Here is a 24254-nt window from a genome sequence, read left to right on the forward strand (position 1 = left end):
ACACTGGTTTTTACCTTCAGTTACGAGTATTAAAATTCAATGATGCTTGACTTTTTTGATATTAGTAGGTGCTACGAGCTTCAGGGAATACATACAGCGCCGCTGTTGTGAAAGCGCTATATAAATCAGCATGTATTGTATTGTATCCATCCATCCATTTTCCAATCCACTTATCCTCACGGGGGGTACTGGAGCCTGTCTCAGCCGTCTTCAGGCAGTAGGTGGGGGACACCCTGAACAGCCAATCACAGGGCATACAGAGACGAACATCCATCCGCACTCACACTCACACTTAGGGACAATTTAGAGTTCAATCTCACATCATATTTTTGGAATGTGGGAGGAAACCGGAGTACCCGGAGAAAACCCACGCAGAGAACATACAAACTCCACACAGGGAGGCCGAATATGGAATTGAACCCGGTCCGGTCCCTTTGCAATGGGAGGTCGACGCACTAACCACTGGACCGCCCTCAGGGAATACAGTGTTCCCTAATTTTTCGTGTGTGATACGTTCTGTTGTCCATACGTCCACTGCGAATTTTGTCTGCTATTGGGGGATCCTCGAATTTGATTAACTGACAAATGTCAGGTAAAATATCGACAAATAAGCTGATATGGGGCAAAATGTGAGATGTCCTCCAAATGGACTCCTTAAAATTACCGTGATGTTTAAAATGTATCACTTGCCTTAAAAAAAAAAAAGACTAAAGGAGTTCAAATTGAACATTATTTACGAGAAGAATAGGTTATGTACTTCAGTCATAAATAGTTTTTTTTTCATGAATTAATTTGTTATGGAGCTTTTTAGAGGTATTTGAAGTGATCAACCCATCGTTTTGAGAAAATTCCAACAAGATGGCGGCCACTTGTCACATTTCTACTCAAAAGACAGCCCTTCATTTAGAGAGAGAGAGAGAGAGAGAGAGCGCTCGCACGAGAATGTGTATTGTAGCTGACCTGAATCTGCTGCTGAAGAAGGTTGATCTTGTGCTGCTGCTGGATCAGCTGCTGCTGTTGTTTAGCAATCTGAGACACAATACATGTGATTGTTACACGCGCATAAACACACATATCGCATTGTATGTGTCACACAGTGACTGCTGTGCACAATGTGAGCAGGCTCAGGATCTTAATCAGGTGCTCAAACTACGGCAATGCACTTGCACTGCCATGAGTATACTTACATCCAAAAGTACTGGAACAGTGAGGCGAATTTTTTGTGGGATTTTTTTGTTTTGTTTTTTTGCTGTCAACTGAAAACAATTGAGTTTGATATCAAAAGATGAACAGCAAACAAGAAATTAATAGTTCAACTTATTTTCCAAGTATTTAAATATGAAATTTGATCCACAACTTAACAAGATTCTCATTTTGACCTTTGTTGTTTTGGCCTTTGGTTGAAGCCACCCCTTTTCCATGTCAGCAAACGTAAATATGGCACATATGTCACCTTCGCTCTCACTTCTGTGCTCAGGCTGGAGCACACACCATTGATGACCATTTGGTTTGAGTTGTATCCTACCTGCTCTTGCTGTTGCCGGGCCAGCTCCATTTGTTGTTGCTGTTTTTCTAGAAGCAAGGCAGCCATGTTCCTCTGCTCAGAGTGGGCACCCAGGAGCTGTTCCCGTAGTCCACTCAGTTGGTTGATCATCATCAACAACTGGAGCTCCTTCTCCGCCAGAGACTCTGGGTTCCCTGGTGGTTGATAAAAGAAGAAAAATGACATAAATTACACAGTGTAATGACTTTCCAAGTAAACCTATCCGTATCGTACTGTATTCATTCTTTTTGTTTTGGGTCACAGGCAAGTGACAACTAATTGCAGATTGATTGGTGAGAGGCAGGGTATGTCCAGGAACTATCACGAGTCAATCACAGGACTGACACATCGAGATAGACAACAATTCATAATCACATTGACACTTACTGATTAATTAGATCTCGGGATGGGTATCGTTATGCTTTTAATGATACTACTTCTTTTAACAACACAGCTTATCGAGCTCGTACTTAAACAGTATTCTTATCGGTACATTTTATGTATAGCAAAACAACATAACAAAAACATTCGAATTAGCACTGCTTTTGTTCCACTGGGATTGCCAAATCGGCATAACTTCTTTCTTCATTAATGATTTAGCTTCTGCCTTCCCCATTCACAAATGAATATTATTAGCATCCTTTTTCAGTGCACACTTTGCATAAAAATGTATTAATTCCTTTCCCATAATTCCAACATGGCACGAACCCAAATACATTTATAGATCTGTGATGCTGAATAACATCATCAATATTTCATGTATAAGACATTGTCCCCTTGCTCAAGCAGTCTACATGTGCTTTGTGGACTTGGAGAAGGCATTTGACTGTGTCCCTTGGGGAGTTCTGTGGGGGGTGCTGCGGGAGTATGGGGTACTGAACGCCCTGATATGGGCTGTTCGGTCCCTATACCACCGATGTCAGAGTTTGGTTCACATTGCCGGCAGTAAGTGGAAATCCTTTCCAGTGAGGGTTGGACTCGGCCAAGGCTGCCCTTTGTCGCAGATTCTATTCATAACCTTTATGGACAGAATTTTTAGGCGCGGCCGAAGCGTTGAGGGGGTCCGTTTTGGTGGCCTCAGTATTGCATCTCTGCTCTTTGCCCATGATGTGGTACTGTTGGCTCCTTCAAGCAGGGCTCTCCAACTCTCACTGGAGCGTTTCCTAGCCGAGTGTGAATCGATTGGGATGAAAATCAGCACCTCCAAATCTGAAACAATGGTCCTCAGTCGGAAAAGGGAGGTGTGCCCTCTCTGGGTCGGGGAGGAGATCTTGCTCCAAGTGGAGGAGTTTAAGTTTCTTGGGGTCTTGTTCACCAGTGAGGGCAGGAGGGAGCAAGAAATCGACAGGCGGATCGTTGCAGCGTCTGCTGTGATGCAGACTTTGTATCGGTCTGTTGTGGTGAAGAAGGAGCTGAGCCAAAAGGCGAAGCTCTCAATTTACCGGTCGATCTACATTCCAATCGTCACATATGGTCACGAGCTAACGGACATGATCCCAGATACAAGTGGCCGAAATGAGCTCCCTCCGTAGCGTGTGCAGGATCTCTTTTAGAGAAAAGGTGAGAGGCTCGGTCATCCGGGAGACGCTCAGAGTCGAGCAACTTCTCCACCACGTCGAGCGGAGCAAGATGAGGTGGCTCGGGAATCTAATTAGGATGCCTCCTGGACACCTCCCTGGTGAGGTGTTCCGAGAATGTCCCACCAGCAGGAGGCCCCGGGGACGACCCAGGACGCGCTGGAGCGACTATGTCACCCAGCTGGCCTGGGAACGCTTCGGTATTCCCTGGGAAGAGCTGAAAGAAGTGGCTGCGGAGAGGGAAGTCTGGAGTTTCCTGCTAAAGCTGCTACCCCCCACGACCTGACTCTGGATAAGCGGTAGAAAATGGATGGATGGCTGGATGGACCTTGTCCAGAAAGCAGTCCGGAAATGCAAAATGAAGCCAACTGACATGACAAGTGTGCAGTCGTTAGCCGCGTTAGCATGTTGGGCAAGTATCTGCTTCTGTGTGTACAGTTAATATGTCATTAATGTGTATTTTTTTACCACATGAACACACCAGGAAGTTTGTGGTGACATCTCCAGGCTTCTCTCTTTGCTTTCACCCTTATCTGATGCCCATTCATCCTTTAAATCATAACTATCTCTGGAATTATGACCATCTTTGTGATGCTATATTTTTAACAACCCACAGTCATGTCAGATAACTACTAACTGTAGATGTACCTGTATGTCAAATTCACTTTTTAGAACGCCTGTGAGGCAGAGTGAAATGTGCCAGTGCTGTTGTATTGTTTGTTTGTTTATTGAACATAAAATATATACACAGTAATAATTTGACAGAAAATAAGGTAGATAAAAAAAGTAAAAAGAAAGAAATCAATCTTCATTCAACACAGTTATTATGTTCAAGGGAGTAGGAAGAAGTAAAAAACGTATCTAGTCCTACCCCGTTATGTGATTGTATCTAATAAATCATTTTTATATCAATCAGAAAAGAAAAAAGTAAGAAGAAAGAAGTCTCCATTAAGGCTCATACTTTACCCTTAACCGTGATATTTTTACAACTTTTGGTTTGTATCGGGTTTATATACTTCCACACCCTGACACTCTTGTGTCAATTTTCTCTTGTATTCATAATGGATATTTATATACCTTTCTCTATTTATCAACTTAGTTCTGATTTATCATTATATTTAATGTTTTGAATATTGTACATCATCACTCATGAACTTGTGTCTGTCTAATCAGATTGCTTAGTAGGAACTAAGTGTGGCACAAAGTGAATTAAAGATCCATTGAAGAGTTTGAACCGACCTTCCTTGGCCTGCACTTTTGGTGGATCCTGCAGCTTTGTCTCCTTGAGCGTCACTTGGCTTTGTTTGTGTGGCAACTCTTTACCTGGAGAATCCTCCTGACAAGAAACACACCCATCTTCAACAAAACGTTAAATGCAGTCATTTCGATTTGGCTAAACTACAGTGCATAAATAAACTTGTCTCGAAGTTTTAAAATAATTTCCCTTGTGTGTTAGTCAGATTTCCTGTCCCTGATGGTGCTTCGTCCAGAGGCTAAATACTCCGAATTTGTCATTGGAACAATCCAGCCCAAGTGGGTGTGACTGACATATGCCATTTTTATAGCTTGGTTTACAAATGAGTGTGCTCCACAATTTCTCCCTAGCAACAGGTGGCTGTGTACATAGTTCATGTGAAATTGGTAAAACAACCTGAGCAAATCTGTCTGCTCAACGCTGAACATAATAAACTGTGTTTTTAAATTCATGAGTATAAATTCATTTGTTTAATTGCTAAACACTGGCATATAAAGAGACAATTAAAAAACATACCGAACAGTAAGACACAATAATGGATACACGAATTTTACAGTATGTCAGAAATATGGTTGATATAGACCAGCAAATACATTCTGGCTTGTATTTAGTACGCTCTTACCAAAGGTGAACAGGAGAGAGGTGGTGTAAGCTGACGAGCCACCAGTGGCTGATTCCCTACCCAGTCGCGAGAGGGAGACATCTTGAGAGCAGGTTTAGCGTTGTTGACGAGTCCAGATCCTCGACTCATGTCCTCCTGTTCTAATTTGACACCAACACATGTCATGCTGCCATCCACATTGGAGAGGAGGTGCATCGCCGGAGGGCTGGGCTCAACCATTCCTTTGAGACAACACATATAATTATCTGTCACTGGGTGTGATTAAGCTTATGATTCATTTTTACTTTGATGTTTGATGTCTTTAAAGTAAATTGATAACATCAGGACAAGCAGTTTTTACACCTGGCAAGTTTTCACCAATTGAATGCACTGGTAACTATTTGTATTCAATTCTATATCAGTTTCAGATCTACTGACAGTCAAGCTACTTGAAGCATGTGTGTTTGTATGCACACCACTATTGTAACTCATCGCTGAAGTCAAGGTTAAGGGTTAATTGACGGTTTTGTTACCAAATCCTGAAAGCCTATTGTTTGCATGGTTGAGTAATATGAGACAAAACAGAACGGAACACACCTCAGTGTGTGGGGGTTGCAACCAAAGACCGAGTGAGAAAATTTGAACCACAGTGACTGAGAAAGTATGTCCGTTTGTGCCTATATGTTTATATTTCCTAGTTCTGCAGCTGGGTGAAAGAAAGGCACAGTAGATAGCAGAACAACGACAACAAAAGAAAAAAAGAGAACACACACACAAGGGCAAAAAGTGCACAGATATATAAAGAGGCAGAAAAAAAGCCATTGTTTGAGCTGTGGAACAAAGGAAGCAAGGACAATGGGGAGAGACTGACAAAAGCCGGCGGCCGTAGGAAACGGGCCGGATAACAATGCCAGTGGAATGTGCCGACCAACTCGGGAACACACAAAAAAAAAAAGTCAAGCGTCGCCATTCTACAGAAACATAATGATGATTAGAGACCCTACTTCATCGAACCTCCACTGTGATTTCGAACAAAGCCACCTGTCTGCCACGGTCCGGGGTTTCACACCTGCGTGTGTATATGCGTGTGTGCCTATGCTGATGCTTACATGTGTGTAGGAGAGTATGCATTTCAGTCTGGTATAAATGTACAGTAACCCTTCTCTACTAACATGATTTGAACTAAACCAGCACATGCAGGATATCACATTGTACGGAACATTACTCTGACTTGATTGAATTGAACTTTTATTGAGGGAAGCCAAGAGCTGCATTTCCTTGTCTCTTCCAGTCTCCGGCTGAATGAATCTTTCTTCACAAGTTATTTCCTTGGCAAGGAACAGGATACACAAAATGACTGCTATCCATGTTGTTCTTGTTTCATGAAATATACTGTGATGTTTTGCGACTGAGCCTCAGCGCCGGTACATGAGCATGTCACCGTCATTCTCACACATGGTTGTAAATTGTCATCTGTGAGGCAACGTTTGTTTTTAATGTCGTTCACGTTGGGCGTAGCATTCAACTTTTTGTTTTCTTAAGAAACTGTTCTTGGATTTATCCACGCTTTCACCTACGGTTGTCAAATAGCTCAATAAATCGAGGCAGCTGGTGTCACACTTCGGCGCTTGCGATGCATATGCACGACAAATAAACCTGAGGGGGAAAAAATATCACTAAACTATTATCATCAAATTTCTAATTAACTTTGAAAAACAAAGTAATTTAAAATGAAATACAGGAGAAATCCTCTACAACGCAATCATGTTTGCACCCAGAAATGTTTCACAACAGGGGACTTTTCACAACAGCAAATTTTATCTTCGACGTAAATAAAAACACTCACACAAAACGTGTAAGTGTACCGTTTATTTTTATTCCAATAGTGCATACGTATGAGACACTTCATATAGCCAGCGTAGAAAGAAAAAACATTTTCCAAAAAAATTACGATCAGCATTCACTTTCACTTACATCAATTTCTTGCATAATGTCTTCTACTTTGCTTCCTCCATCTTTCATCTTTATTACTTTTATCCTCTCAAGTGTTAAAGGTTTTCTTTTGTTAACTCCTTGTGAAAAGCGTTGGTCTGCAAAGGTCCATTTTGTAGCCATTTTATACCAAGCAATGCAACGTTCGTGCTGTGTCTGAGACTACTCGCGACATTTCTAACCACGTGTTAACAATGACAAATAATTCCTGTACTACTGCGCATGTGTAAACCAGTGTGGTTGTTGCTGTTGCCGTTTCCTTGCGAAGCAGTAGCAGTGGCTGTGGCAGGCTGAGGATGGATTAGATTTTTGCGGTAGGTTTGTTTTCGTTGTTGTGAACCTCGTTGCGAGATTTCATATTATGCAACAGGGGGACTTTTCGTTGTAGGGGGAAGCAGAAAAGAGGGAATGGATTTAATGCATAAAGAGGGAATGGATTTAATGCATGAAGATTGTTTCACACTCTGGGGTATTTTCGCACATGTTGGTTTCATTGTAGAGGAGTTTCACTGTAGCAAATCTATTTTCCAAGGCCGCAGAAAGCCATGGCAGATGGATGAAAGCGCCTCGGGTTGAGGACAATATTAATATCGGAGGACAGGTGAAGTCGATGGGACTGAGGAGGGAAGGTCACAAAACATTGCTGACCTGCACCCTTCCTCACCATAAGCTTCCCGGGAATCAAACCGGTCTGCACCTGAGAGCATGTGGGAGATAAGGTGGGGTGTGCTTGAGTGAAGCAGGGGGCCACTGCACAAGAGCAAAGTCCACCTGATACTTGTGACCTTTGTTTTTTTTTTTTCAAACCTTTTCACATGACTAGTTTTTGTTATAACTTTGTGTAAGGTACAAAAAGAGTTTTATTCCATCTCATTTAATTACTGGCCAACAAAAGCAGTTATCCACTTAACCCCGGGAAAGCTTGTTTGGCCAACAAAGTTTCGAGCAGCGAGGACTGCACCTTCTCTCTCCCCGCATTAAGATTGTAATCCTGCAAAATAATCCACATTTTTAGTAAATGTAAATGTAATCTGATTAGGTGGTTCTTTTCTGTAACCGTGACAGAATACACTTAATTTTTTTGTATCCTGAACACATACCACCGGTATATGTATTCCATTACTCGCCAAGCCTGCTCACTGCAATTCTAAACGTTAACACATATTTCATCCATCCATCCATTTTCCGATCCGATTCATCCTCACAAGGGTCGCGGGGGGTGCTGGAACCTATCCACGCAGGCATGGGAGAACATGCAAACTCCACACAGGAAGGCCGGAGACGGGTCGAACCCACAACCTCTGCACTGTGCGGTCGACGTGCTAACCACTCAACCACCAGGTCACACACACATATTTCATTGCTTCACTTTTAATCTGTGAGGTATTTTACAACGTTTCTTCAAAACTCCAGTAATTGTTCCAAACCTTTAAAATGACCATCAAAGTATGGATGTCTGTGCATGTTTTGAACCTGAACCACAAAATTGTTCAAGCAACAAAAGACCGGAAAAAAAAGCACGTTGAATTAATTACAGCCCTTTTACATGATTTATACACCTGTCCGTCTACTGTCATTTTAAGCAGTGAGAAACCAAAAAACAGTGTTTAGCTCAGACATGCACATCAGCCTCCGGTGCTTGAGCTGAGGTATTGATTGTTTGATGTGGTAAGGGGAGTGGTAACACCCGTGTGTTTTGTCCCACGCTGAAAATTATCCCTTGGTCTACGATTCAAATTTCACAAAGTCTGAAGAGTACAACTGTCACAAGTGGTGTTCACACGCTCCCTTGAGAGACTGTGCCTGCGTGTCATCCAATGGTATGCGCACAATTTCAGTGACCTACTGAGTTGTTGACAGCGAGGAATGTGTCAATGTGAATTCATTAAACAATGTCGTCAACTGCAACAATGTAAGCCCAAGTTACTTCCACACTGGGTCTCTTTTGTTTCAAACCTATACAGTACCCTATTTGGCCGATCTGCAGCTGACTGCGCCAGAGTGGAACCTGATCTCGACTGAGCATGTCGATGCATAGTGTGTGTGTGTGACAGTATAAGAATAGCATTGCCATCTTGCGCCTCACATTTTACTGAACCTAATTCGCTGACCACCTGCAATGTTTTACAGTTTTCACCGCAGGCAGAAATCTCACACGATCACAAAAAAAGGTTACTTCCAAAAACTACTCTGAGCAGGGCCTTACAACACAGAAAGACAATATAAGTACAATATATAAAGCAAATTCCACTCGCGAGTCCATTGACGATGAACTGCCAGAACAGGTTTACTTTCACTGCAAATGAGACCATGACAGATTGAGCAATACCTGCCATGTTTTTTTTAAACTAAAAGGACAGTTAGGACTGCATATTCATTTTGCCATATCCTAAAACTTCTTTTCTAAGTTGTTTAAAACATGAAACCGATTTGAATAACAAAAACAAAGCCAACCCCACCCCAAAACAAAACAATAACATTTATCAGTTTAAAAAACACTTAATATAGTCGGGATCGTGTAATCAATTGAATATTGGTTGAAAAGGATTTGCAAATCATTGGATTGACTTTCATCATCAGGGGTCTTTGGGCCGTGCTTTGTCTGGCCCCTCACCTAGAACCTGTTTGCCATGGGTAACCCTGCCAGGGGCATAAATCCCCAGACAACTTAGCTCCTAGGATCATTGGGACACACAAACCCCTCCACCACGGTAAGGTGACGACTCACGGAGGTGGGGCCTGGAGGTGGGGCTCGTTGGCAAGCGCCTGGTGGCCGGGCCTACACCCATGGGGCCCGGCCGGGCACAGCCCGAAGAGGCAATGTGGGTCCCCCTTCCCATGGGCTCACCACCCATGAGAGGGGCCAAAGGGGTCGGGTGCAATGTGAGCTGGGCGGTAGCCAAAGGCGGGGACCCTGGCGGTCCGATCCTCGGCTGCAGAAGCTAGCTCTTGGGACATGGAATGTCACCTCTCTGGCAGGGAAGGAGCCCGAGCTGGTGTGTGAGGCAGAGAATTTCCGACTGGATATAGTCGGACTTGCCTCCACACACAGCCTGGGTTCTGGTACCAGTTCTCTCGAGAGGGGTTGGAATCTCTTCCACTCTGGAGTTGCTCACGGTGAGAGGCGCAGAGCAGGTGTGGGCATACTCATTGCCCCCCGGCTCAGTGCCTATACATTGGGGTTCACACCGGTAGATGAGAGGGTTGCCTCCCTCCGCCTTCGGGTGGGTGGACGGGTCCTGACTTTTGTTTGTGCATATGCACCAAACAGCAGCTCAGCATACCCACCCTTTTTGGAGTCCTTGGAGGGTGTGCTGGAGAGTACTCCTGCTGGGGACTCCCTTGTTCTGCTGGGGGACTTCAATGCTCACGTGGGCAATGACAGTGAGACCTGGAGGGGCGTGATTGGGAGGAACGGCCCCCCGATCAGAACTCGAGTGGTGTTTTGTTATTGGACTTCTGTGCTCGTCACGGATTGTCCATAACGAACACCTTGTTCAAACATAAGGGTGTCCATATGTGCACTTGGCACCAGGACACCCTAGGCCGCAGTTCGATGATCGACTTTGTAGTTGTATCATCGGATTTGCGGCCGCAAGTTCTGGACACTCGGGTGAAGAGAGGGGCGGAGCTGTCAACTGATCACCACCTGGTGGTGAGTAGGCTGCGATGGTGGGGGAAGATGCCGGTCCGTCCTGGCAGACCCAAACGTATTGTGAGGGTTTGTTGGGAGCGTCTGGCGGAATACCCTGTCAGAAGGAGTTTCAACTCCCACCTCCGACAGAGCTTTTCCCATGTTCCGGGGGAGGCGGGGGACATTGAGCCCGAGTGGACCATGTTCCGTGCCTCTATTGTTGAGGCGGCCAATCTGAGTTGTGGCCGTAAGGTGGTTGGTGCCTGTCGTGGCGGCAACCCCTGTACTCGCTGGTGGACACCAGCAGTAAGGGATGCCGTCAAGCTGAAGAAGGAGTCCTATCGAGCCTTTATGGCCTGTGGGACCCCAGAGGCAGCTGACGGGTATCGACTGGCCAAGCGGAACGCAGCTTCGGTGGTCGCCGAGGCAAAAACCCGAGCGTGGGAAGAGTTCGGTGAGGCCATGGAAGCCGACCTCCGGACGGCTTCGAGGAAATTCTGGTCCACCATCCGACGTCTCAGGAGGGGGAAGCAGTGCACCACTAACACTCCTCGGTGGCAAGGCCCCGGGGGTGGATGAGATCCGCCCGGAGTTCCTCAAGGCTCTGGATGTTGTGGGGCTGTCCTGGTTGACACGCCTCTGCAACATCGCGTGGTCAACAGGGAGAGTGCCTCTGATTGGCAGACCGGGGTGGTAGTCCCTCTTTTTAAAAACGGGGACCAGAGGGTGTGTTCCAACTACAGAGGGATCACACTCCTCAGCCTCCCTGGTAAGGTCTATTCAGGGGTGCTGGAGAGGAGGGTCCGTCAGGAAGTCGAGCCTCAGATTGAGGAGGAGCAGTGTGGTTTTCGTCCCGGCCGTGGAACAGTGGACCAGCTCTACACCCTTAGCAGGGTCCTCGAGGGTATGTGGGAATTCGCCCAACCAGTCTACATGTGTTTTGTGGACTTGGAGAAGGCGTTTGACCGTGTCCCTCGGGGAGTTCTGTGGGGGGTGCTTCGTGGGTATGGGGTACCGAACCCCCTGATACGGGCTGTTCGGTCACTATACCACCGATGTCAGAGTTTGGTTCGCATTGCCGGCAATAAGTCGGAATCGTTTCCAGTGGGGGTAGGACTCCGGCTGCCCTTTGGCGCCGATTCTGTTCATAACCTTTATGGACAGAATTTCTAGGCGCAGCCGAAGCGTTGAGGGGGTCCGTTTTGGGGGCCTCAGTATTGCATCCCTGCTTTTTGCAGATGATGTGGTGCTGTTGGCTCCTTCAAACAGGGCTCTCCAACTCTCACTGGAGCGTTTCGCAGCCGAGTGTGAAGCGATTGGGATGAAAATCAGCACCTCCAAATCTGAAAACATGGTCCTCAGTCGGAAAAGGGTGGAGTGCCCCCTCCGGGTCGGGGAGGAGATCTTGCCCCAAGTGGAGGAGTTCAAGTATCTTGGGGTCTTGTTCACGAGTGGGGGCAGGAGGGAGCGGGAGATCGACAGGCGGATCGGTGCAGCGTCTGCTGTGATGCGGACGTTGTATCGGTCTGTCGTGGTGAAGAAGGAGCTGAGCCAAAGGGCGAAGCTCTCAATTTACCGGTCGATCTACGTTCCAACCCTCATCTATGGTCACGAGCTATGGGTCGTGACCGAAAGAACGAGATCCCGGATACAAGCGGCCGAAATGAGTTCTCTCCGCAGGGTGTCCGGGCTCTCCCTTAGAGATAAGGTGAGAAGCTCGGTCATCCGGGAGGGGATCAGAGTCGAGCCGCTTCTCCTCCACATCGAGAAGAGCCAGATGAGGTGGCTTGGGCATCTGATTCGGATGCCTCCTGAGCGCCTCCCTGGTGAGGTGTCCCGGGCATGTCCCACCGGGAGGAGACCCAGAGGAAGACCCAGGACACGCTGGAGAGACTATGTCACCCAGCTGGCCTGGGAACGTCTCGGGATCCCCCGGGGAGTGCTGGAAGAAGTAGCTAGGGAGAGGGAAGTCTGGGCTTCCCTGCTAAAGCTGTTGCCCCCGCGACCCGGCCCCCGTTAAGCGGTAGATGATGGATGGATGGATGGATGGATGGATTGACTTTATTTCTGCTGTACGCAAAATCCCAACTGAATTGTAATCGGATTTGGATTTGTATGTCAGGGATTTCCATTGTCCCCTTTCCTGCAACAACAGAGGAAACCTAATCTAAGGGATGCAAGCACTAATTACATGTTAACATTTGTGTCTGAGGCGAACTTGGGTCTAATTCTTATCAAGAGAGCTCATTTGGGTCATGGCTATGTTCTGAAAATCCTCTTTGAGAGAACATATCCTCTCTCTCCACCTTGTTTGAATCAATTCTTCGATCACTGTGCACAAGTGATGGACGGCTGCATTGTTTTTAGAGAAATGATGAAGGCTCGAGCAGCGACTGATGCGAAGTCCCTGGATTGTCTCTGTACAAATTCTTCCTCTTATTATTATCCATATTATTATTATTATTCTCTGTAAACATTCACCATTCACCATCTTCAGGGCCTAAACATCAATCAAAACTCAAACTTTGCACACACACATCAGGTCATGTGAAAATGAGATATGTTAAAGTTTTCATACACGCCCCCTACAGATGTTTAAGCCGGTATGTTTGAGGGTTTTATTAACCAATAAAAATACGACAATATAACGAGGCGGTTCAATGGAGAGTTCAGTATTCGAGTATCTTACTGAAAATTCTATAGAATAATCTTGTATTCGGATAATTAATATATACGGTACATTTTATTTTAGAACAAACAACCAGTTGCTTTCCTTTTATATAATTAGCAGATTTAGTTTATGAAATCCAGATTACACATGACAGCAAGCTGTATTTTATTTTCTCGAAAAACATTCAGTGGGGCAATCCCAAAACAATATAAATTGAAACTTAAACTTTGCATTTCTTGCATTAAAAAAAACAACAAAAGGCACCTCCTGAGGGAAGAGCTGAAATGGTCAACTATGACAAATATTGATTAACCTTTCATGCTCCCTGTAACCCGATAACATAAAACGCTGTCCACTGTAGTCCCCGCTGTCCCTAAAGGGGTTAATGTTCTCAACATCTCATCAATTTCAGTAAGTTTAGAAAACGCTGTTACCGTGGAAACACGCTTGCTTGCTTGCTACGAAAACAACACTGATTTTGAAGGTCTAAATACGCAGAAATACTCATGAAACTGTTCACACACACACACACACACACACACTTTAGGCCTGACAAACCAAACAATATTTTCGAGATTTCTTGTGTGATTTTCAATGAATGGCCCCTACAAATATTTAACAAAACATTCTCCGAAAATATTTCACTTAGATCTACCAACATTGGAAAGGAGATGTAACGTCCCAAGACCTACAATAAATTTCATTCAATCTCTTTCTCTCAGGAAATTTGTCATTGCGCCACTTTGGAAATTGTCGCCATTTTTGCCTTTTTTTTTTCCCAAGAGCATATTTTAACCAACGTCGCCGACAGAAATTGTCAGATTTTCTTCAAACTTCGGGTGTTTCATCTCAAGACTTTTAAGGTGAAATATTACTGGAAGCTTTTCACTTTAATTGAATATACCAGTGACGGAAATCCATTAATTTCTTTGAGCATTGAAACCATCCTCTCAGATCACAAGAGATACTTACAAGTCGTAACACATCAAACCGAACACTTTTCCCTCTGTGAATCATGGAGCTGCTGCCAGTTGCCCTTCCTTTTCTTGTACTTTCACATTGGTGGGGTTTTTTTTCTTCTCTATCCGCACCCAGCAATGCAACTTGTTGGAATTATATTGTCTCCTTTCAAATGCCTGAGGCAGAAAAGCACAATGGATAGTGAGCCACAGCCAAGTGTCAGAATCAACAGTTGCTGTTTTATTATGACTCTAAAGAACGGTTACTTGGTAATAAACAAACATAAAGATAGTTTACAGATTCTCATACAACATACATTAGAGACCCAAATTCTTCTGGGTGAACTTCCACTGTCACACAAGCATTTATAACAGTAAACGGGGCACTGGCTTTATATTTTCCCTTTATTTGCAGTACTGTATATGTTGGTGTCGTTGTGAGCTGTGAATACTTTTAGCATGGCAATGTTCAGACATTTTTGTAGCTCAGGGTTTCATGGCAGAGACCCAGCACTGTCATTTGATTTCGACAAGCGCAAGCCTATGTGGTCGGAAATGTTAAAACATTAAGAACAGGTTGTGAGTGCTGTTGCTATGCTAGCTAGTGCCAGTCTGCTCACTGCATTCTGGTTTCTGCCAATCCCAGTCAAGAACGGGAGGATGTTGCGAGTACACCTGAATACGCACACTGCTACATGTAATTATAGAAACAGAAGCGTGGGTGGCATGGTTCAGTGGTAGCGTGGTCGTTCCCCCAACCCAGAGGTTGGTGGTTCGATCCGCGGCCATTGTGACGATGTCCAGGTGTCCTTCAGCAGGATACTGAACCCCAAGTTGCTCCTGATGCTGTGTCATCAGGAGGCGAATGAGGTAACAGAATGAAGCACTTTGAGTACCCGGGGTATAAAAAGAGCTAAGTGACAGCTCATTTAACATTTTGAACATTGCTTTCAGTCATTACAGCTGTTTGATCCGTAAAGAATGTGTCTGTGTGTGCGTGCGTGCGTACGTGAGAGAAAAAGAGAGTTAAAGTGGGATTTTTCTTAAGTTGTTGGACAATTGGTACAAAATGCAAACAATAAACAAGACTGAGAAAAAAAATCATGCAAGTTCTAGCTTACAAACAATACTGTTGTGTGCAAAAGATCTGGTCACAGTTGCTTTACAACCAACTACGTAAGTGATTTTGACACTCTCTCTCGCTAATTTTTAAAAAAAATAAATCTATGTTTATAAAAATTTATACACCGTGATTAAATCAGTATCTTGTCACAACTCACTGTAATGTTGCTACCCAAACATCACAGTGTGCTGAGGCGTTTCGAGGCCGTGGTTCGCAAAAAAACAGAAGTCGCCTCATCACAACACGTACTGTACTCAACTCTTGCAATGACAATTCAAAGAACTCCTTCCCGTCTCTGTCTATTATCCACCCGTCATTGTTCTTCTTTGTCTCTCTGCTTGTCTCTCTTCAAGTGCTGCGCTAGATTCTTAAGGACGTACCGCTGCTGTGGTTTATGGCCCAATTTTCAACCCGTCAAAATGACGGACAGCCTTAAACTTTTCCCGTTCAACTCTTAAAAAAATCCGTCAATGATGGAAAATGGTCGGTTAATGTACCCTCTACAGAAACAGAAATATAAAAGATGTAAATGTTTATACAGTCTTGTTTAACTTCGATATCATAAAATTTAATCATTCCTCCTCCTCCCGGGTCCTCACAAATAAAATATGAAATTTCGGGTTTGCTTCGGGCTCGGGCCTGCAAATCAAGTTAATTGGTCGGGCTCGGGCCGGGTCAGGATGGATTTTTTTAGGCCCGATCTTACCTCTAATGCACACACACACACACACACACACACACACACACACACACACACACACACACACACACACACACACAACACAAATGCACCCACACAGTTTGAAACACAGTCACCCTGCATTACTGCCTGGGCCTCATTAGAGAATGAACCTTCCGGGCTGGAGACACAAAAGCCTCAGTCTCTTCACCCTTCCATTCCCTTTCTTTCTCTGTTCCCCTGACCAAGGGTACTGAAACATTGTGCACAGTCCAAAGAATCGACTCATTAAGAATAGACGCTCAAGATCCAAATTTGCATGGGTGGAAAAAACCCCCCAACAAACCTTGATAAGGCATCCTCTCTGCTCAATGGATCAGACAAAGAGCAGTGATGGGAACTTGCCTCACTGGGTCCAGGTGGGCCCTGCCCTACAGAACATAATCATTCCGCTCAATCTCTATGCCCTGGTATGGTTGAGCAAACTGACCTGGGAACCTCCTGCCGAGCAACCCCTCCACACCACAGCACTAGGGAGGGCTGGCTTTTGCAACGATGATGTGCCGTAAATGTGTTTCACCATACTGTGGCAGGCTGTTATGTGCATCAGCCGTGACTGATCAGCAATGCAGAACATTCACAGCTCCTCAGAAGTTACAGTTCAATAAAAACACGATATGGTGGCACGGGCCGAGCCGCAACACTTTACGGGGCTTCCTTGTCACTTGCACCTTTCACTTTGTTCTGGGACATAGTGAGGCGAATTTACTGAGAAAATGTAGAGAGATAAGTGAAATACATGGCTCACTGAGCAAATGACGTTCACACTGTGTGAGATAAACAACAACTAAGCATTCCGTTTGGATGCTGTGACGATCCACAAACTGAAACATACTGCAGTTCTGAAGCCAAGCAAAATCGGTTGGAATATTTTGTCCGTCAAACCAACTTTGGGTGTGAACAGTGGCGTTTGTAAATTGAAGTTTCATGGTTTCATGTTAAAACCCAATTAAAAAGAAGTGAATCAGAGGGACACATGAACAATGAACCAAGGTAAAATGACATTCAATTCCTTTATATTGACAGGCCTTTACAACTGGAAATTGATTAAATGTGTAAACAGATGTTTTGGAGTATTATTCTCGTTTGGAACTGAACACAACCACAAAACCACAGATGTGAATAACTTGATGCTGTATAACCTGTTCATCATGGTAGAGCACCGGGTATATGTTAATTCATATTTTAAAAAAACAACAAAAAACTATACAGTACATAGTTGAGCGAAATATGGAATTCATCAGCATGTCATATAATTTGAAATGTACTAAGCCAAATTCTAATCAAGTTGCGATGCGTAAAAAGTTCAAAATGATTTGCAAATCATTTTCAACCTATATTCAGTTGAATATACGAGAAAGGCAAGATATTCATTTTTCAAACTGATGAATTGCTTTTAGCAAATACTCTCAATTTTCATTTTAAATTTCTAAGGTTTCTGCTTTTTTACTTATGCAATATCCATCCATCCATTTTCCGAACCGCTTGATCCTCACTAGGGTCGCGGGGGGTGCTGGAGCCTATCCCAGCCGTCTTCGGGCAGTAGGCGGGGGACACCCTGAATCAGTTGCCAGCCAATCGCAGGGCACACAGAGACGAACAACCATCCACGCCCACACTCACACCTAGGGACAATTTAGAGTGTCCAATCAGCCTGCCATGCATGTTTTTGGAATGTGGGAGGAAACCGGAGTACCCGGAGAAAACCCACGCAGGCCCGGGGAGAACATGCAAACTCCACACAGGGAGGCCGGAGCTGGAATCGAACCTCTGCACTGTGAAGCCGACGTGCTAACCACTGGACTACCGGGCCGCCCACTTATGCAATATGAACAGTACAAATCCAGGCCCCTTTCGTAGATGGAAATTGTCACGTTTGCGAGGTGGTGGTGGACCCCAAAAAGCAGGCAGGAGGGAGGAGCAGGGTGTATTTGAAGAATTGTATTAAAACAAAAGAAAACTAAATCCCAAACACACAAAGTCCAAAGTATCAAACAAAAAACCATAACTAAAGCTAAAACATAACAATGAACTAAACATGACAGAAACTAAGAGCAAACAGCAACACACATGACAGTAGCAAAAGCAACAATGACCCGACACCGAGTGTTCGGGCAGGAGTCCTTTTATACGACTAATTACCAAATGGCCAACAGGTGTGCAGCTGCCGGGGGAGCCCTACAGTGCCACCTGTTGGTCCCTAAACCGAATCATGACAGAAATAAATCGGACATCTACTCGATGTCACTGTCACGCTTATCTGAACGATAAATAATCAAAAGCCAAATAGACGTCATTTCCGCTTCCGACATCTACCGTCAATAAAACACATTGTCACTAACCACGGGAATAAAGCAGTCCATCTTTACTTCTCGCTCCAAAAGTATGGTTTCTGTGCCGCATCTGTATTTCGCCGTGGCTGTTTACCTCTGCTTGTAGATTAACGGAGAATTGTTCGGAAAGTTGTTCGGAAAGTTGAAAGAGAGGTGTTCTTTGCCGTAGGGAAAGAAAATAATGTGAAAACGCTGAAAAGAAATCAACGTACCGTATTTTTGGGATTATAAATCGCAGTTTTGTTCATAGTTTGGGGTGTGATTTATACTCTGGTGTGACTTATGTGTCAATTTATGAACACATTATTGTATGATTTCACGTTATATTCACATTAAACCGGAAGAGGGCGCTCTAGACCTGTGTTGATAAGTCGACGATGAGTCTGACATAAGCGATGTAGAAGAGAAGACACGGCACCTTCTACCTCCGGAGTTGGCGCAGTTGTTTAAAAGTGACACAGGATGAAAAATTCATTTTATTTAATGAGTTGGTGTGACACGGATGGTTTGGTTAATTTGTTAGCATGTTCTTTATGCTCTAGTTATCTGATTAACTCTTAATATGTAAAACGTAATAAAACGTGAACATACCAGGCACATTCTCAATTTGTTGTTTATGCGTCATGTAGCGTTAGCATCTCGTACATTTATTGAGCCTGCTGTTCTCTATTTTATTTTTATTTTAAATTGCATTTCAAGATCATGTCTGTTCTTGGTGTTGGATTTTATCAAATACAATTTCCCCTTATACTCCAGTGTGACTTATATATGGGTTTTTTTCTTCTTTAGTATGCATTTTATGGCTGGTACGATTTATACTCCGGAGCGATTTATCAACCGGAAAATACAGTATTCAAGTTAGGCTCACATAGCGAATGGCGACACAAGAAGACCTCTGGTGGCTCCACTGCTTCGCGACAGCGAATAAGCCCCATCGCCATGCAGCCAAGTACTTCCTGTATTCAAAAGACCAAGAGTCCTTGTGGAATGAGCATGCACAGAACACAAACTAAAGTCCCTTTGAATTGAGGTAGTCCGATTGCATTTATATGACCAAATATTCAAGTGAGAAAAGTGATAACCCAAGGGTTTTATTCAGGGTTTCAAAACCCGAATGAGCATATTCAGGTTTTTTACACGGCCTCTCTGGGTCCAGGTGCGACCTATTCGGGTTTTGAAGGTGTTATTGACTGCATGTAAAAATAGTCACAGAGAAAGGGATGATCCCTTACCCGTGGGACGGCTGGGATAGGCTCCAGCAACCCCAGAACATTTCAGTAACCTGGTTGGTTAAAAAGCAATGAATAGAAACAGCAACTGTGTGCACAGTCATTTTTGTCTTTTAAACTTCCTTGGAAACGTAATCTGATAGCTATCACCGTCTTCCTTGCTTGCTGAAGACCGAGCAAAATGGTGGCAACAGGTGCCGTATAATACAATGTCATGGTAATTATTATTATTTTTTTTTTCATCTTTAGAGAGTGAACTTGATTTCAGGACGTTGTGTTATTGTCATCAGTGGCAACGGTTTGTGAAATGCCACAACTACAGTGACTCACTTGAAAAACAAGTCAACTGGCGGCGGTTGCCCTTGGCCGGGTCGCCTTTCGCCAAACGAATAACTTCGAACTCGCGCGTATCTTGACCCGAATGAAATGCCAAAATGGGGAAAAAAAAAAAAACTTAAAATAGACATGTCAATCCATTTCCTAAAGGAGATCCTGCACATAAATAGGCTAGTAGCTCTCGGCCCTTCATCAGCACATAATCATCGCTCCCTGTGTCTTCTTTCTAGAGGCACAAGTTAAAAAGCAGCCCTCTTACTCTCAATGCCTGTGACTCATTTCTCTCCCCCCCCCCACTCCCCCCTCCCCACCCACAGCCCTCTCTCTCTCTCTCTCTCTCTCTCTCACCTCGTATGAAACAGGTCATCTATTGTAATGGCTAACGAGAAGCTACAGTGGCATTTATAGAAGCTGGTTGAGGAGGAAGAGGGGAGAAGACACAACAGACTCCCAATAAAGAGACAGAACAAGAGAAAGGGAACAAAGGATGTGTATGAAGGCCACTATTTTTTTTTTCTTACTTCACAAAGCGCACTCACCCTCCACCCTTTCCATGCTCTGCTCCTTGAGGGGAGTACAGACAAAGGAAGCCTGACTCTCACAATGTGCTCCCTCCTTTAGCCTGGCACACTTTATATCCTCACTACATTCACTGGTTCTTCTGAAGAGCACCCCTGTGTGTGTGTCTGTGTGTGTGTGTGTGTGTTTTATGGCACTCCAAATAGGAGTGGTGGGGGTCTGTGTTTGTTGAGGGTCTTACAGGGCTCTGAGGTGTTACTATAGAAACGCCTTTGAGCACAACAGGTGATTCTACTGGGGGCCTGTTCATCTCCACGGTGAGAAACTACAGGAGGCCATTAGTCTTTGTGCGCGAGTTTATATAACGACGTATGCCACAAACAACTTTGTTCCACGGGCCTTAACCAGCTTCGATAAGACAGAAATCATGTCTGAAGTTGCTTGCTGACCACCTTAATCACACACTCTCTACTTTGCACACATGCCCTGCACACAGACATAGCACTCTTGCATGCGCGCGCACACACACACACACATTAAATTAGTTATCTTCAATAACGCAGTTTCTAATACAATTAAAATTTGACTTCATTGTCATGAAGAAGCAATTGCTCATGGCAGTTCATTTGTGTGCATTATTTGAAAAAGTTTTTAGAAGGGACAGGTTGACAAAGGCCTTCAATTAAATTCGATTAAGAAGAAAAATATATGCATCAGAAATGGAGAGAAACTGCTTGAGCTATAAGTGAGCAGAGAAGAGCACCAACAGAGGGACTCATTTAAAAGCCATCAGCAACATAGACCATGGTGCGATACCACAATTTACATTGCCAAGCATACACACACGTGATTATTGTTTCATTGAGCGGCATTTAAAATAATATAATTATAAAATACTGTAATTCAAAAGGCACACCTAATATAATGGTGAGGGTTTTTTTTTCTCCTGACCCTGAAGCTCAATACCTAATGGCTTGCATGAAAATTGAGTATTATTATCCTTCGAAAGGATCCGGCTCTTTTACTTGATCTTATTAGCAGAGATAGGAAAGGTACTGACATTCTGTACTTGGATTGAATTATAATTACTAACATTGAATGACTTTGCTAAAAGTTAAAGTACACCCTCCACCACCTACCCGAAAATGAGGCCATTTTAAGGGCCACACTCGGATGAATCATCGCTGGAAGTCTGGTGATCCAAAATTTTCATCGTTCACCCATCCTTCCATCTATCATCTGCATCACACTATCCTCACATGCTGGATTTTTCCAACTTTGAAATTTCACCAAGCCAACATCTGGGGCTTGTTGCACTGCTGCATATCAAAATATGGCACATTTGAACAGGCCACTTGCATGACACCAAGCTGCATCTCTGGCCAGACAGAATTAGCATTTGCCCCCACTGCAGCTGCATGATCGGCGGGTGACCACGACAAAGCGGTCCGGTAAAAGGGTGACAACAACATGAGCTGCTTGGCTGCCTGACTAGTGGCGAATGCGAAGCTCCTCGGCTGCCCCATTTCTGGCTGGTAAGAAGCGAATTTCGTCTTGCTAACCTCATCTGATTAGCCTGCCGAACACTAATTACTGCCGCCCCATTTCTGGCTGGTAAGAAGCGAATTTCGTCTTGCTAACCTCATCTGATTAGCCTGCCGAACACTAATTACTGCCGCCCCATTTCTGGCTGGTAAGAAGCGAATTTCGTCTTGCTAACCTCATCTGATTAGCCTACCGAACACTAATTACTGCCTTGACAGCTGCAGTGGTGTTAGCCACGTGAGTTTGCTGCCAGCCTGCCTACCTTTGGAATCTAACAAAACTTTTGCGTCACTAAATGTGTGAAAACTGGCCATGAAAATTCATATGTGCATTCCTACTCTTATCCATTTGAACCTGCAAATAACGATCAGCATAATACTTTTGATATTATGGAAGTGATGGTGGGGTTTTTTTCCTCATAGGAGATGACATTTCATGTCAACAAAATCCCAAATATTGTGCCGATCACTTTTACATTTCACAAAATGAAGTGGACAAGAGTAAAAAGCCGCATTTGAATTTTGGTGGTGATTCGTCACTGTTTTCAGATACTAACTAGGTGACAACAGAACATTACAAAGCACACCAGGAAAAAACATTACAATTCTTGCCTCCTTACTCACTGATGTAGTCTGACTGATGTGTGAATCAAGGAGTCACCAAAAAAAAAACCCCAAAAAAACAAAAAAACAAGAGCTTAACCACTACAGTTTTTCAGGAGGGTGATCGGGAGATATTTAAAACCAAAGACTTGACTTAGGGTGTCAAAAAAGTGTGTTGGGGACATCCCTATAATTTTAGGCTATTATATATTTTTACATTGATATTATATGCTGTGATTGGCTGGCAACCAGTTCAGGGTGTCTCCCGCCTACTGCCCGAAGACTGCTGGGATGGGCTCCAGCACCCCCCGCGACCCTTGTGAGGATAAAGCGGATCGGAAAATGAATGAATGAATAATATTATATGGGCCATTTCACCAAATCTGTGAAACAATAAATTTAAAGTTGAATCTTTTTTTTTTTTTTTTTTTTTTTTTTAAAACAACACACCAATTGAAAAACTTAAAATGAGTAGTGGTCTATCTCAGTAGTTTTTTGTTTTGTTTTGTTTTTTTGTAGTGAAACTCTCCACACGTTTATAATAATAAAATTAGCGAATACTGAAACCACAGCCATGACATTGACACTCATAGAATGTGAACTACAAGCACCATACAAATCAATGTGCAGGACGCAATATGGAAAAAAAATGTTTTCATGTACGTAATTGGATAGTGTATTCATACATTTTATTACCAAGGTCATAATGGCACCAATTTGATGGAATGGCCCATATAAATGACAAAGTATACCACAGAATGAGAGATTCCTCTGTTTGAGTGCATTTGATTTGTCTAACGGGAAACAATACATTGACAGTTATTTATAGGGTGTGTGCAGAGTAAAATGCAGAGTCCACGCAGTTACTTAGTGAGTGGACACATGCATGACTTTTCTGATCTCCAAACAACACTATTGATTTATGACCTCGTTAGATGCAAGCAGTGGGGAACAAGCTTGCTTGTCACCAAATAATGTCCACTCTTTAAACTTCTACTTCAAGGTAAAGCGTTTGGGCGCATCACTATTGCTGACTTGTCCGTTGCACATTCACCTCTTTGTGGCTTCATATCGGACTTGGCCGACATAAGATATTTTAGATGTATCTTTGAGTTTACCCTGAGTATTTTCAAATCGCTTGTGTCTCCTTGTTCTAGAGAAGCATAAAAGTCATGTTCTTCCTCCAAAACTAATTTAGGCCATGCTGCACCGTGTACAGGCAGATGTGCCTTGGTGCGTGGTTTTTACAGTCACTCGGACTGTACCCCGATGCTATTACTGTTCCATTTGACAAGATCTTTATAGTTCGTGATTATTTGGTCAGTATGGACATTTAAATGATCATAAAATGAAGAAAATCATCCGTTTTGGCCTAATCACGATTATGTGATCTGCTCCGATTCCAGATATCGCAATTTGATCGGGACATCCCAAAGTAACAACTCTGTTTTGAAAATGTGAAAGGTAAAAATAAAAAGTACAGTGGTACCTCGACTTATAAAATTAATTGATTCTGGAAGAAATTTCTGAACTAGAACATTTTGTAAGTAGAGACGCGTTTCGATGTAAATGCCCTAATTCGTTCCAAGCCCCCCC

General features: G+C 43.8%; 1 protein-coding gene across 3 annotated transcripts in view; it reads right to left on the reverse strand.

Moving 5' to 3' along the window:
• sox13 (SRY-box transcription factor 13) overlaps nt 1–24254 on the reverse strand; it is a 54693-nt gene that overhangs the window by 14443 nt on the left and 15996 nt on the right. For 2 of the 3 annotated variants that reach the window (XM_086117376.1, XM_086117374.1), the window contains exons 2-5: nt 4998–5218; nt 4360–4456; nt 1526–1698; nt 961–1029 (exon numbers count right to left, since the gene is read on the reverse strand). In XM_086117376.1, the coding sequence (XP_085973502.1) occupies nt 961–1029; nt 1526–1698; nt 4360–4456; nt 4998–5216 (558 nt within the window). In that variant the 5' untranslated portion in view covers nt 5217–5218. Of the gene's footprint in view, nt 1–960; nt 1030–1525; nt 1699–4359; nt 4457–4997; nt 5219–14245; nt 14410–24254 lie in introns of all 3 variants that reach the window. The other variant, XM_086117375.1, reaches the window with a different exon arrangement.

Source organism: Hippocampus guttulatus, chromosome 8 (genome assembly GCF_054856545.1).
Source record: "Hippocampus guttulatus isolate MCC_2025c chromosome 8, RoL_Hgut_1.0, whole genome shotgun sequence".
Taxonomy (NCBI): Eukaryota; Metazoa; Chordata; class Actinopteri; order Syngnathiformes; family Syngnathidae; genus Hippocampus; species Hippocampus guttulatus.